Here is a 15,723-nt window from a genome sequence, read left to right on the forward strand (position 1 = left end):
CCTCTTTTTATCTGCTTTACAAAAACTGTTAAGATGCAGCTTGTACGAAGTTCTCAACATTAAACAATATACCCACCTGTCCACACCTGTTGCATCTCCGTGCAGAGAACTATGCCAGTGAACTGGGAGGAATTCCACTCTGCTCACTTTATGCTCCTCTACAGATTTCTTAAAGTGAGTCTGCAACAACTTCAGAGAAACAGTCCTAAAGTCATCAACTGTAGAGAAAAACAACAATGAAAATCTGATAGTAGCAGTACTCAAGTAACATACAATTACAAATATTTTTCCCCCCCTCTAATTTCAGACATAGTTAGAATACAAATGAAGGAAACTGCAAAGTGGAAAAATCTTTCAAGTATTATTCCTCTAACTATAAGAAAATACATGCTTCTATTTATCTCACAATGGATGCATTTTTACTCCATGACCAGACATGACCTTCTTCATTTACTCAGTTGTACTGGAGTGTATTTAAAAAAGGCAAACAAAAAACCACCCCACACAACCACCACCGCAAACCACACATACACCCACACCACAAAAAAAAAAACACACCCCAAAGCCCAAAACACTCTGCAAGTCTAATATTGAGGACTAGTAATAACAGTTAAAGCTGTAAGTCTCACAAGACACAGATTCTGCTTATGGAAAATAAGCAGGAAAAAATCATACCAGAAACTGAACTTCACAACATTAGAGACTTTTTTTTTTTTTAAAATACATGCTTATCTGAATACGAGATATAGAGACCCATATTTCAACAGTTGCGAATACAACTGCTCATTAATCAAGCAAAAACTTACCACATTCAACAATGCTTCTAAATCTCAAGTCACACACAGGGCCGATGCCATGAACCATAAATACTAGGTGGTCAATTTGGGACATTTCTCCTGTATAAAAATAAAAAAAAAAAAAATCAGAGCACAAATATGTACTGCAGTGGTGAAGTTAAGAGTCAAGCAACTTTAAGATATACTTGCTTTATAAAGCCTATTACATAACATGCTTCAGGATATAACACAGCCCACAGGACTCCTTTGATTAAAAAAAAAAAACAAAAAAACAAAAAAACAAAACAAAACAAAAAAAAAAAAACCAAACAAAAAAAAAAAAAACAAACCTGATAACCTCTTTCAAGTAGCTTAGATTAAGGAATAACTTTAGTCTTTAGACTCTAGACATAAACACTGCATTGTCACTATTGTCCAACTCCTGCACAGAACCAAACTGACTGCTCAAACTGCAGAGCCACGAACAGTAATCACATACCATCAGGAATTTCATCATGGTCATCATCAATTCCACGTTTTACTACCCTTGGCCTTGCCTGACCATCTTGAGTGGTGCCCCATTCATCTGGTGTGGCAGAGGGTTGGAACTGAACTATGACCTGAAAAAAATACATTGTCCACTTATAAACACAAAAAAAAGCTTGTGATTCATATTGTTAGTCAAAAAACATTGCATGGTTTAACACATTTTTTGTTTGATTGCTTTACCTTGCATTTGAGACTCAACTGTTTTCTTCAGTTAGCACACAAGCAGGAAAAAAAAAAAAAAAAAAAAGCAGCCCTAGAAAACTCCGGTGACAGCTTCACTAAAACTAGACTCCAAAATAACACAGATAATTCTCATTACTGTGAAAAGCAGTCAAGTGACTTAAATGAAAGTACCTCTAGTTGAAGAAGCTGGCCTGCTCAGTGATTCTTAACAATTTTAACTCCTCAGACAAGCATAATTCAAGCTCCTCTTTCCTAGACCCCAGTATCCACTCTTCCTTAACAGATTACTGTTGATATGAGGAAACTGACCACTACCCCTATTTACAATTACTCTACCCTCAGGGGGGAAAAAAAAAATAAACAAACAAAAATACAGTGCTTTTCAGGGAAGGAAGCATTCGAAATAGCCCAGAAGCTGTAGAAAGCAAGGAATTCAGTAATACGGATGTTTGTAAGACTTACACTGACTCAGTATACTCTGAACTCATATTTATGACACCAAGTGGTTTAAGTGCTCCTTCTATAGTTTTTTACTGGACAGAACTCCTTAACCAGTATTAATAAGTGCTTAAAGTAGAAGCAACCATGATCTTTTCTGACCCTTGGATTATTTTATTTATTTATTAATTAATGCATCTGTGATAAGTGAACAGTTAACAGCACTGGTCAATAAGGCTGAAGTCCATGTTTTACTCACATGAGACTTAGCAGAGTATTTGGAATAACTTTTAAAGCTTGATTTGCTATACTTTCCTATGGCCTACAAATAGTTGCAGTGGAAGACTTCTCATGGCTTAAATACACAAACTAATTACCATATAATTAGATTAATGTTCTTCTCCAGATGAAAGCTCTTAGTTTAAACTACCTTCCATTTGGTACAGACTGTCTGAGGTTAAATTAATTCAAATTACCTCCCATTTGCTGCCAGTCACAATTAGTTGAAATATTTACTCTGCAAACCCTTACTCTCCTTAGGTTGCAGAAAGCATTGCCTTTTAATTACGTGACAGGACACTGAAGCAAGCAGGAGTTCAGTGTTCTATAAATTTTATCATCTTTAATGCATGCATATCCAAAACAATCAACAAGTACATTTCAAAGACTGCATTCAATCTATGCTTCCATCCATTTGCTCATTCACCCTTAATAAGTTCTGGGAGAACCGATTGCCAAAATCCATTACCTTGGGATTATGCATAACAATTGTCTCCCCGTTTGGGAATTCAAGTCTCCGATGCCATTGATTTGTAGTTACAGCCCTTTTATATTCTGCCTGAAACAGCAAGGAAGTTATACAAAATCAGTATGCCTTCTCAGACAAACTATTTTTTAGCCTTGTGCATCATCTGTAATGTTAAGGCTATAGCTTACAAAACTATTTATACTAAAGTGTCACATGAAGCATTAGAGAAGTGGATTTTAGGTCACAGTGGTGCAGGACCTATGCATGAGCAAGGTGGCCGCCTAGCCACTCCCCTTTCCAGAATTTGCTTACTCATGTTCCAGAAAGTGCATTCTGAAAATCTTTTTAATGAAACACAAAGTAGTATTTCTAAGGTCACAAATACAAAGAACTATTAAGTTCTTCACAAAGTTTATGTAAAGGTGATACTGACCTCCAGCTTATCACTAAAATCCTCAGTGTAAGGAATAAACCGGCTGTCCTTGTCTCCCTTATAAAACCACATACATCGTCTCACTTCTGAAGGCTCCTCTTCCCAGTAAACAGCTTTCCTCATTCTGTCATACAGGTATACATCATAGCGTCCCCCGTCAGTGCTCAGAACCACACTTTCAGGATCAGGCTGGACTATGACACAAAAGTCACACTCGGTTACAATACTAACACATATAATCTTTTTTCTCTCCCGCCCCAGCCCCAACCACTTCTGTGATAAATATCAGACCACTAAGACAGATAGTTAAAAACATGGAAATGAAGCTTTATAATATCAGGTAACCATTGTGTTGCTCCTAAAACTCTTCTATATACTCTATACACAACACAAAAAGCTTTGAACAACTCCCAAATATGAATATGTATTTCAGAGCTGACAGAGTTTAACAAAAAGGCAAACCAAGACACAGATAACTAGGAGTTCTATGTGAAAATGTGATATCCACTAGAGGCATATATCTTAACACTGACAGCATCAAGCAACAGATAATAAGTGAAATAAATTAAATGGCACAAACTACATCTTTGAGATATGTATTAACCTTACTTACTACTGTCCTATCACTCTCTCATACATGAATGGCATTACTCTAATATCTTCCTTCTAGTCCTTCTGTTCACCTCCAAGTAAGATACAACTTACCAGAATTATAGACTTCCTCTAGTTTTGCAGAATCCAGAATGCTGAATGGCATCCATATTTGCTTGTCCTCCACCTCCTTACAGTAGAACCAGTGCGGCTGAACCGGCTCATACTGGTTCTGCAGCAAAACAGGAGGTGCCTGGACCAGTGGACCTGCAGGCCTGGGAGCTCGGAGCTGTGACTGAGACTGTGGAAACTGAAAATACATACAAGCCCATCACCTCAATCTCACATAGTTTTTACAGGACTGTTCTCTATAGTAAAGTATAGACCACTCTGAGCCTTTATTTCTCACATTTTTTGCCTCCCCAAGAACATTATCTTTCATTCTAAAAATGTTACAGACAAGTTGTCCACTTTATCATGTTTTTGAAAACTTACCCCTTTTCAAATTGAGAAGAGATGCAAATTTCGTTCCCACAAATACTGTTAAAAACTTATGGTCTAGCACCTTGATTACCTAGAACCAGTAACATTTAAAACAGTGTCTTAAATTTTCAAAACTCAGGCTGAGCTTATTTCTTAGGGCCACCAAATCTGACATGAAAAAAAAAAAAAAGCATTCTTTTCATTATTCATTTACACACAATTACATAATTATTTTTGCATAAAGACTCAATTTTAACAAGTGGTCACTTCGGTGACAGCTCTCTTCCTGCAAAGTGATCAGGACAGGCAGATTTCAAACTCACACGTAGTCTCAGTGATGCAAGAAAAGTAACTGATTTTGAAAGGGACTACAGCCTACATAAAGCTGATGTCATACAAATTGTACAAAGATCCCAGCTAGTACAAATAAAAGCAAGTGATGTCAGCAGTAGCAACTGCTTTGGTCAATACATTTGAAGAAAAAAAAAAAATTAATATATTGTAAAGCATATAAAATCAAGCAAACAGAACATTTGGAATTCTTTAATCTAAAACTCCAGATTGTTTAGGTTCTACTGCCTTTCCTATGTTTTTTGTCATTATATAATCTTTCTATTCTTTATTCACAACAGCAGTAATATAGCAATAGCTCAGTCAAAACAAAAATTTTCAAGGAAAACTTGTCAGGTTATTACTAACCCATTCACATTATTTTAATAATGCTATATGAATGTAAAAAAAGAATGAAGATTAATGCTTAATATCACACAAAATCCTCAACTGACATGTTTCAAAGGGTTTGCTGACAATTTATGTGACTTAAATCATACTTTCAAAAAGTGCTGGCTTCATCAGCTTGAAAGGAGATTTTTAGCCCATATCTTGCAAATGGCTGAATGACCTGCTTTACAGCAGAGGCACAAACAATGCAGAAGCACAGCTGAAATGGCAGCAAACTCAGAAACAGCCAGAAAAGAGCAACAGAAATTCACAACCTGTCTTTGTTTCTGATGCCAGAGGCATCTGTAGCTACAGCCTTAGGCTACACTCACTTCAAAGATCAGGAATTTTTCCTAAAGCAACAGTTCCAGGCTAATTCTAGTGACAAGATTTTGCTGTGAGAAATGGTTCAAGACTTTTTCTGGGGTTTGGGGGAAGGGGGGGAAGAAAAACCTTCGGAAGATAAACTATGCAAATCAAAGAGGAAAGTGACTTAAATTGTTCTGTTCTAGTACCAGGACATCAGGAATGATCTATATACCTGTGTCAATGACCCTGGAGGGGTCTGATACATCTGGACAGGCGGCACAGAGGCCGGTGGCTGAGGAGGTGTGTGACCCTGTTGAAGCTGTGGCGGAGTAAGGTACGGGTTAGCTCTGCTGCTCAGGGTGGTGTGCCGATAAGGGTTATACCCCTGCTGAGATGTTCCTTGGGGAAGAGTAGACGCATTTGCAGGTGGGGGACAGCTCTGCTGAGGTGTCTGATAAGCCGCAATTCCCACCTGCGAAGTAGGTGGTGCACTGTAAGAGGACTGCGACTTAGGAATATGGGGTGAAAAGGCATTTTGCCCATCCTGTGACCCAGACACAAGTGGAAGTGAAGTTGGAGGTCTGGAAAAGTTTGGTGCTCCAACAGGCGGTGCAACAGTTGTTAAAGGTGGCTGCCCAATACTTCCGAATGGATCACTGCTGCTGGGTACTTGAGAGAAATAATTGAAAGTCTGTGGTGGATTTGGGCTGGCAGAAGTCTGACCCAAGAAGCTGTCCTCTTCACCAACATCTGTGGAATCATCTGCAAAAACAAAAAGATCCCTAGAGATATTGTGAAAGGTTCAAACCAGTTAATGCATGTAGTCAAAATGTTCTGTGACATTATCAGCTATTACCAAAACCCTGTTGGCCCCCATAAAGCCAAAACATTTACAAAGCTTACACATCCTTGATGATTAAACACATCATAAAATTAAACAAAAGATACCAAGTCTTCAAGAACATTTAAAATGGACCATAAAAGTCACTTGGTGTACACAGATAAAGCAATAAAAATTAAAAATCTGAAATAAGAGACCAAAGTATGACTGAAGTCAGAACCTTCCCAAGCCAACTTGGCAAAGATCCCTGCTCCCAGGGCACTAAAATCTCTTCCAACTTCCCTCACTCCTACCAAATGCAAGAGCAGTCTTGGTTCATGTCCTTTTACCATGAAAACAGTTACTAAGCATGGGACTTCATGCTCTAATTTTTAGACTTCCAAGATCAAATTCAAAAATAGAGCTTAATGACGTCCCCAAACAGGCCAAAGCTATTGGTTAGCCAGTCCATTCTCACCTCCTCCTTCAGCAGAGCCCTCACAAGCTTTCTCATTTAACTTTCAAGGTGGCCGTAACTCATAACTCCAAGTCGTCTGATGAGCAGGACTTACTCCAGTTCTCTCCTATAATCCTACTCTGGACTGCCACAAGAGCTAAATCCCTGGTGCAGAAAAATAAGTTCCCATTCTGCATAATTGCAGGAGAGGGCTTAAAAAGGTGCAAGTCCATGACGGCCCTTTTGCATTGAGAAAATACATGAACCAGATCCTGGTTAATCACAGTTTTCTACTGTGCAGCAACCTAGTAACAAGAGGAAAAAAAGTGGTTTGACATTATCATAGATCTCACACTAATCTCAGTCAAACCTGTGATGATCTGAGCATCACCGCCTGCCTGCTGAGAGAACAGCACCTTGCAAGCAGCCAGTGCAATCTGCAGAAGTCATAAGCATGTTGTCATCTGCTCTGGCAATTAAACAATCCCCAGGCCATGGGGAAGAAATCACAGAGCTATCACTGCTTCTCTGCTACTCAGTCCCCAGCCAAAGAGAGAGACCACGCAGCTCTGCAGCTACAAGCAGCCAATAACAAATGTCTTTGCAGCCAACAAAACTGTAATATAGAGTATCAAGGGAGCATAGGGGAATCCACAGAGAAGTCTCCCTATGAAGCTGCTGTTCTAATTAATTAATCATAATCATAAAAGAAGCAGCTGCCATGAATAAAAAGGACTATTTTAACCACCTTTTACTTAGTAGTCTTTTCCGATGGCGTCAATTTGAGGCATCACCTGCATTTATCAATTTCTCTAACTTTCACCCATAGCATTTTATCCCACTTTGAGGAACAAAACCCAAAATCTATGGGTGTGAACCATCGTGTGGAAAATACTAAAACTATTTCTAAGCAGTGACCACTCTGAAGCCACGCCTATGAATTATTTCCCAACTACAAGCAGAATAGCCATTGCCCTGGTTCAAACCCAGCCATCGGCCAAACACCACACAGCCACTTGCTCACCCTCCCTCGCCCCGAGGAGGCAATTGGAAGGGGAAAAGGTAAGAAGACTCATAGATCGAGATAAAAAACAATTTAATAATTGAAGTAATAATTATAACAATAATAGTCATAATAAAACATACAAAGAAGCGATGCACAATGCAACTGCTCACCATGTACTGACCCGTGCCCAGCCCATACCTGGCTAACAATCCCAGAGGAAGGAAAAATCTGAAACCATAATCCCGGAAGAACCAGAGCTTCCCAGCCAACTCTTATCTATATGAGCATGACGTTGTATGATATGGAATATTCCATCAGCCAGTTTGGTTCCAGTGCTCTGGCTGTGCTCCCTCCCATCTTCAAGTGTACCTGCACACTAGCAGGACACGGGAAGTTGAAAAGTCCTTGATTTCTAAGCAATAACTAAAAATATCAGCATAATATCAATATCCTTCTCATAACAAATCCCATACTGAATCCAAAACGCAGCACTATTCTAGCTACTAAGAAGGAAAATGAGCTCTATCCCAGCTGAAACCAGAACAGCCATTAATAAAAGACAAAGGACAGACAAATAAAAGGTCTCAACTTCTAAAGAGTAAAATAATTCTCCTTTTCACATCTCATAAACATTGTGGAATAGAGAGAAGCATACTGCACATGACACTGTCAATTCTCAGCTTTCCAAGATAACTGGTAGCAGAGCACACAATTGACTTCATGATGTCAGATCACAACAAACACATAGAAATGTGCTGAAGAGTTTTCAAGGCCTTTACCAAATGTCTGTTCACAAAACATGTACTATTCTTCAATTTCAACTCGGTTTCAAAGATTTAGTCTAATCGTATCTTTCCTTGCAAATGAGATTGAAAAAAGTTTTGCAAAAGAAGAATTATATTTTTATATATATATAATTATACTTTTATATATATACACACACACACACACAGAGTTTTCTAACACAACACATCACTTTCTACTTAGCCTTTTTCTAATTTTGCAAAAACTACATTGGAACATAAGCCCAGACTGGCAGAAAAACAAGCACTTCATACAAATTTAAAAATGTCCTGGGTGTCCAGCTTTGCTATACAACGACAGTATTCTTCCCATATACAAAACAGTCTTTCTTCCACAGTGACTGTGTGACAACCTCCTGTCTATCCCTCCCTTTATAAGGTGGAACCTTGTCATTCACAGATTGTCACCTGACAACCACAAGTGACATTAGTCCACTTCCTTAGTGGGAACACTTCTCTCCATCTACAGTAAGTATACCGGTTACTTCACCCACACCTGAGCCAGAGAATGTATCCTCTATCGTCAAACTGCAAAGCACTAAACACTTATTACTCACTCTTGAAGATACAACAAATTTATGACTGAACACAGCTTCCTAATGTTGGCTGTCAGATGTCAAACAATTCCTGAGATCAATTCTTATTACATTTTACATAATTTAAAAATTCAAACTCAAGAGCTTGTTCTTTCCTGCTTCAAAATATGATTCAAGATGCAAACTGCTCTACGCAGCCAGACCCCTATGACACCTGGCTGGACAAATGGCAAGTACAACAGACCACAGAAATACAACATTTAACAGGACAGGGGGCTTACTTGGATAGACATGGGATGTGGCACAACCTCTGGCAATGAAATTCACTCCAGTTATGAAACTATGAATCTTCAATCAAATTTTAAGTGAAATGGAGAGTACACGATTCACCACATTAATGAAATCCCATCAGATTTTCTCCATGGCTAGCTTCAAAGTCTTCAGGAAATTGCTACGTGACAGTAGTCTGTGCAAAGCTACTAGCCAGACTAGCACTTAAAAATTACTTTTTTTTTAAATTAAGAACAATGTATATCTGCAAAATGAAAAACTATAACGTTTGCACAGTGGAAGTTGTAATCAGCTACCTAGATACCTCAAGTAAGTAGGAGTATTACTGTAATGCTTTTATCCCTCCCACGCAAAAAAAAAACTTAAGTCGATCCAAAAAAATGTTTCAAAGTCACACTTGGCAAACATTTTATTAAATCTACATAAATGTACTCCACTGATTTCCAGCTATATTAATATTAATTTTAGCTAAGATACAACAGTACTGAAATCAAGTCTTGGATTTTGGACTCAACAAAAAGCAATGCAGTAAAATTTAAAATATCTGATTTCTAGATGTACTTCTAATGCGTAGGGCTTTAACCTCAGACATTTCCAGAAAAATCCAGTCCTATATCTGAAACTGAGCATCAAATTTTAAGCTGCACTGGTATCTGTATGGAACACCATTAAGGCTTTAGAAGGAAAGGGTATTTAAACCATGGTTAAATTAACAAGGATCTTAAGGTGCCTTAGGAAAAACAGAAGACAACATGGAAGAGGAGATTAAGAAAAGTGAAAACGCTAAGCACACCCCTGAATAGAAGTACTGACAACTTTCAACTGTTGAAACAAACATACTAATCGATGAACTAAAAACACGAGCATCATCCCCTCTCCTTAGCCACAGGACTAAAAACCAAATACGTAAGTAGCAATTAGGCGCAAGAAAGCGGAACAGAGACATCTCGAGCAGCTTGCCTTTCCTGGCAGCGACCACCTGCCCAGAGAGACGCTCCGGAGGCTCTAACGGGCACGGAGCGGGCCCAGGCGCCGGTCGGGCCCGCAGCACCCCCGGGCTCGGCTCCTCAGGGCTCCCGAGGACCCCCCGCCCGCTACCCAGCGGCGCGGAGGGGCTGCGCGGGAACCGCCTGTCCCTCCGCGCCCTCCTGCTCCCCTCATAGCACGCCCCCAGTCGCCCTTCCCTACCAGCTGCCAGGAGAGCGGGGCCCGGCGGTATGGCCGGAGCCTGGCTGACCGGGATGAAGGGCACGGTGAAGTTGAACTCAGTGGCAGAGGAAGAGAAGAGCAAATTGGTGCCACCGGTAGCCCCGGACTTCGCTGCCGCCATGGCTGCCCCCCCCCGGCCACGTCCCTGCCCCCGTGGCGGGCTCGGCCCTTTCCGCCCTCAGCGCTTTGCCCGCTTCTAAGATGGCGGCTGCGGCGACGCGCCCTGACGGCCTCTGCGCGTACGGGTGAGGAGGAGAAGAAGGCGGGCCGGACCCTGGCGGCGTCGCCATTGCCGCAGGAAGAGGAGGAGGCGGCGGTGGCGGAGGAGGACGGAAGCGGGGAGCTTCCCCCCGCGCTGGGCTTGCGAGCGGGAGTTGGCGGCTGCAGCTTGCCGGCAGCTCCCTTCCTGCCCTCACCACCGCCACCTCCCCCCCACCCCACACACCCCCCCCCCGCCATGCCGTGTGTGGCCGACTGGCTCAACAACCCCTTCAGCATCGTGCAGGGCATCTTCGGTGAGCGCGGGCCGGGCAGGGCCGGGACCCTCTCGGCGGGCGGCCGGGGCTTCCCCTCCCCGGGGTGGCGGCGGGAGAGTGGCGGGCCTGGCCCGGCCGCGGGGACAGAGCAGCAGCTCCCCGGTGAACTGGGAAGAAAAAAAAAAAAGCAGTGAGGGCCGCTCGCCGCTTCCTCCTTCCCCCTCCCCGGGAGCTGCGCGCCCCAGGCCGCCGAGGGGCTGCTCCCGTCCCTGAGCTGTGCCGGGACCTCCCGCCCGGGCAGCAAGGTCTGCCGCGGCTCGGCAGGCCGGTTGGGGCGGCGGGGAACGAAAACGAAGCCTATTTGGGGTTTCGGGGGCGATGTGTGCTGACTACATGGGTTACTGATCCGCGGTAATATTACCAGCGCCGTTCGCTGAAGCTGCTCCTGTGCTAGGCTTGATCTTAACTAAAAACATGTTGAAATAAAAATTTCGGCAGCGAACGTAAAGCAGAAAGTGGTACCTCACCTCCACTGCTTTCTCACTGGGTGGATGGCAGTGTTTCAGAGCTTGCCCTCGCTTCTGAGAGTGGCTGTGCTCATCTTAGTTTGCCTGAAAGAGTGTGAATCAGTGCAATTATCAGAGGCCTGAATTAGTCTAAAATGCAGTCGTTTGCCCAGAATAGAAGTAAATGTTTAAATTGTTTACTATGTTAGGAGAACGTTGAATACAAGTCTGTTATAGGATGCTAATATGTGTGTAAATGTGTTTTGTAGCCCAAAATGTTCCTAACTCTGATTGGGAAAGGAAGGTAACGGAATACTTCAAGGAGAAATTAAAGGAAAACAATGCTACTAACTGGGTAAGATTGTTTTATTCTTTTAGAGTTATGTCTTTCTTAAGTTTCATTCTTTATACCTCTTAACTATTGAAGTGACATGCTTTTGAGAAGTTCTTCCTTTTTGTGATAAGTACACTTCCAAATTTTATGCCTTGATTTTGTGATACATTATTTACATCTCGGTTGGTTTAACCTGTGTGTAAAGCAAAGATGCAAAATCCTGACTGAAACTGGAGAAGCCAATCCACTTGACTTCAGTGTACTGTTTTGCCCTGGGCCGAAGCTGCTGAACGCTGCCTATTTGTAGTACAATCCAGTAGATGGCAGGAGCTGACAAATACTGTCATTTTGGAAAGTGTTAATGCATGCCCTGTCTGCTGTGAGTCTGCAGTGTTTGTACACCACAAGTTCCTGAACTGCTGTTTAGAAACCCCTTCTGTCACGATCTTTTATCTCAGTGCTGCAAAGTTTGCGTGGGTTGAATAAATAGATACTTGGGCTTTCAGGTTTTAGGAAAAAATACTTTCTGTTACAACTGTGCCTTACTGGGCTGGATCAGGCCTGGTTTTCACAGTTTAGCAAGGAAGCTATGCGTTAGTTTTAAAAATAAAACATGCACACTTCAGTTCAAAAGCTGATATTTTTCTGAAAGACTGTGGCAAAAATGACATCGTGGAACACTGCTAAGTGGATTAGAAACTTTCATATCAAATCCGTTCTGCTTACGGATAAAAAAAAAATGAAAATTATTAGGTTTCTTTTTTAATTCCTCTGTCAGTGAACATATTCCATAATTAATATTTCAGTGACAGTTTACATCGAAGCGTAGATGGCAAAATTATGTTCAATCTACAACATTAGAAGAAACTGAAAGGGCATTTTCTTACTCAAGAGAAATATGAGGCAATATGTTTGTCAAAATGCTGTTTCCTATAGAACCACTTCTGGTTTTTGTTGCATTTTAACGTTGGATGTGTTTGTTTTCAACAAAGAGTTTATCTTCACAGTCAGACAACTCTATTATTACTGCAAGTCTTGTTCTTTCAAGTTACACCCCATGCCTAGGCATTGAGGTTTTTTTCCTTCTGTTTTTCCATTGTCATGTAAACATGTGAAACAGGCTCCCCCAGTGTGGACTTGGAATCAACATACAGGTTTTCCACAGCCTTTTGTTATAAAAAATTGTGCAAGCAATTGCTATGGTACCATTGGTACATAAGATGTGGTAAAAGTGCTGTTAAGTGGAAATAAGTAATAAATTCTATTTAGTACTGCAGCTGTAATAATTCCCATTTTAAGACTTAATTTCAAATGTTATACAGTTTTCTAACAGTTTCAATGATTGAAATGCATTTCTTTTATAGTCCAGTATCGGGATTGAGAAATGAATGGGACTGGTGGCTTTGGAACTAGAAGAATTTGGGAACTGTTAAGTGTCTGATAATCGTAACTATTATTTGTAACAGCTATTGCAGAAACTTCTGGTGCTGATATATACACATTTTGTTACTGCTTGGATTAGGGCAGGAGATGTACTCGGAAAATATTATGTATATTACCTGATGAGGCAATTAATAATCATATCAACAACAACAATAGAGGGTTTGAGGCAAGTAACTGACCGGTAGGATATGCCAGATGATCAGAGAATAAGAGAATCAGCTTTTGTGCTGGTTTTGGCTTACTTCGGAGCATTTCTTAATATATACCAGTTGTTTAGAATAAGCTCTTTTTTATAGGTTCCATCACTGAATGATGTTCCCGTACATTACCTAAAACCCAACAGTTTAGTGAAATTTCGCTGCATGGTTCAAGATATGTTTGATCCTGAGTTTTACATGGGAGTATATGAAACAGTTGACCCAAACACAAATGCACGTGTAAGTGAAATACTGATTTATTATTTTAGTAAATGTTTATAACTATCCATTTTAGTCTTCATATTTCTCTAGTTTCTGAGTTAAACCTGTGAAGTCTGGACACTAGTTAGTAGTAACTCTGTATGGCTCTAATGGCATCAGTAATACATCACTTCTTGCATTTCTGTTGAGGAATGAAAATTGCTAAAATAATGAAAGCTTTGGCAGTATATCTTTGAGGGACTTTTGACTGCAGTGATTTTGTTGTAAGTAATTCATGTCAAGGGTACTGTCAGAAGCATAATGATTGCATTGCCTTTTCCTTCTTGACAGGTTTTGCATTTTGGTAAATACAGAGATGTGGCAGAGTGTGGGGTAAGTTACACAAGTTACTTGAATTTTGAGATGAAATATTAGACAGAAAGATGGAGTTTATAAGTCCAGTATAGCTTATTTGGTGCTCACCAGTGGATTCCTGAAAATACTGCTCTTAAAAATGCAAAATTAATCTCCGGTTTGGAAAGCAGAGTATCCTTAACTGCTCATGCAGTTAAGCATTCAAAGTTCAGCAGACTTCAAGCTGTTTCTGTTGGTTTTAAAATTTCTTTGCTTGGAGAGAGGGGGGGAAGTGCTCTTGATCTTGAAACTTTCTGCTATGGAAAACAATTTAGTGCAGTGCAATTAGAATCAAAGCATTATAGATACAGACTGAGTGGATTCGTTGTTTCACAAGTATGTAGTCTTGCATGTTTGTTGTAACTTCTGGCTGAGTAACTGAATCTGTGGTATTAGCTTAAAAAAAGAAAACAAACTCTAATCAGACTTCTAACAAAATTTCTGTTGGTATTCTAGCCTCAGCAGGAAATTGATTTGAACTCCTCACAAACAGTCACCTCAGAGAGACAGACTTTCTACTGTGTTCCTGTGCCTGGTGAATCCGCATGGGTGAAAGAAATATCTTTTTTGACTGAGCTAGTCCTCTGCTATACAAACAGTGATCATTGACTAATTAATTAGATTTAAGGAAATAAGTTTATTTAAAGTTTCTTTTATTTGAGTGAATCAGGAGAGGTGGTAGGCGTAGAAGTAAAAAGGAAAAATTGGTGATGTGCTATACACACAAAGAGGATGCAAATGAATTTACGAGCATTGCTTTTTGATTTACTAGGGATTTAGACTAGATTTTCACGTTTGCTTGGGAGAGTATTGAAAATTTCTGTTAATTTCTATTTGCAAATGCTTAGAAAAAGAGAAACCTCAGGTGAGCCATGGGCATTTCACTGGCATTTTGTGACTAAATTAGGACACTCTTACATAGTGAGAGTCTCCTACAAGGACCTGTAAAAACACCTGTAGCTGGATATGCTAAGACAATAATTCCTGGGAAATGAAAGCGTTATGGTTTTAATAGTTTGACCACTGTATGTCATTTTCTCAGTGAGTACAGGAAACATTTTGGGGAGAAGCAAATCATCTTTAGTTTCTCCTAGTAAATGGAAGTTGAATTATTTGAGTGGAATGGATACAGGATGCTTCTTTTAACACCATTTAGGAATTTTATCTTCTCCAGGGGAGAGTCTAGAAAACCTAAGATGTGTTGCTTTTTGTAAAAAGAATTTGATAGTAAATCTATAATCATTTGATATTTCAGATTTTGAGTTTAGAATTTAAGAAAACTACTACTTGTCATTGACACAGAATGTCAGTGCAATTTTAAAATGAAGCTAACACAATTTTTGTAATAAAATGATTGGTAAGAGGTAGTCTTTGCGTGAAGCTTACAGCAAAGTACTGCAGCAGTGGAAATAAAAGGTAAGCCAGACTACTCTGAAAATAGTAAACACAATATCAGTGTTTGCCTGTCATGCTAAGAAAAGGAAAAGTGTATTAGCTTTTTCAAAATTAATTTACAAGTGTAGTATTGATATTATCTTACAAGGATGTGAACATTTTCTGTTTGTTTCTTTTTAAAGTAATAATAATTGTATCAGACAGAAGATCTTTAAATATTATTATAATGTCTGTTCTTTAGGGTTGAGATGTGGGAGAAAAAAAATTCTTGAGATTTTGAGTTGTGCCTGACCACATGCATGTTCTCTGGGTATAAAAAAGCCCCATTTTGGATTGAGAGTGGAATGACACTCTGGTTTTTAGTCTCTAATTTCAACGAAGCCAGCAACTGCTCTACACTTCTTA

General features: G+C 40.1%; 2 protein-coding genes across 2 annotated transcripts in view; one reads left to right on the plus strand and one right to left on the minus strand.

The window, feature by feature from the left end:
* LOC104360272 (SEC23 interacting protein) overlaps positions 1 to 10,862 on the minus strand; it is a 26,815-nt gene extending 15,953 nt beyond the window's left edge. Inside the window, exons 1-9 of the mRNA XM_042806378.1 lie at positions 10,571 to 10,862; positions 10,332 to 10,520; positions 5,463 to 5,992; positions 3,833 to 4,028; positions 3,128 to 3,321; positions 2,695 to 2,784; positions 1,276 to 1,396; positions 807 to 896; positions 77 to 218 (exon numbers count right to left, since the gene is read on the minus strand). Of these exons, the coding sequence (XP_042662312.1) occupies positions 77 to 218; positions 807 to 896; positions 1,276 to 1,396; positions 2,695 to 2,784; positions 3,128 to 3,321; positions 3,833 to 4,028; positions 5,463 to 5,992; positions 10,332 to 10,520; positions 10,571 to 10,862 (1,844 nt within the window). The remainder of the gene's footprint in view (positions 1 to 76; positions 219 to 806; positions 897 to 1,275; positions 1,397 to 2,694; positions 2,785 to 3,127; positions 3,322 to 3,832; positions 4,029 to 5,462; positions 5,993 to 10,331; positions 10,521 to 10,570) is intronic.
* The window catches only part of LOC104360064 (minichromosome maintenance complex binding protein), a 17,614-nt gene continuing 12,429 nt past the window's right edge, over positions 10,539 to 15,723 (plus strand). Inside the window, exons 1-5 of the mRNA XM_042791031.1 lie at positions 10,539 to 10,597; positions 11,604 to 11,689; positions 13,408 to 13,548; positions 13,861 to 13,902; positions 14,380 to 14,481. Coding sequence (XP_042646965.1) covers positions 13,474 to 13,548; positions 13,861 to 13,902; positions 14,380 to 14,481 — 219 coding nt within the window. The 5' untranslated portion in view covers positions 10,539 to 10,597; positions 11,604 to 11,689; positions 13,408 to 13,473. The remainder of the gene's footprint in view (positions 10,598 to 11,603; positions 11,690 to 13,407; positions 13,549 to 13,860; positions 13,903 to 14,379; positions 14,482 to 15,723) is intronic.

Source organism: Tyto alba, unplaced genomic scaffold, assembly GCF_018691265.1.
Source record: "Tyto alba isolate M040663 unplaced genomic scaffold, T.alba_DEE_v4.0 Super-Scaffold_1, whole genome shotgun sequence".
Taxonomy (NCBI): domain Eukaryota; kingdom Metazoa; phylum Chordata; class Aves; order Strigiformes; family Tytonidae; genus Tyto; species Tyto alba.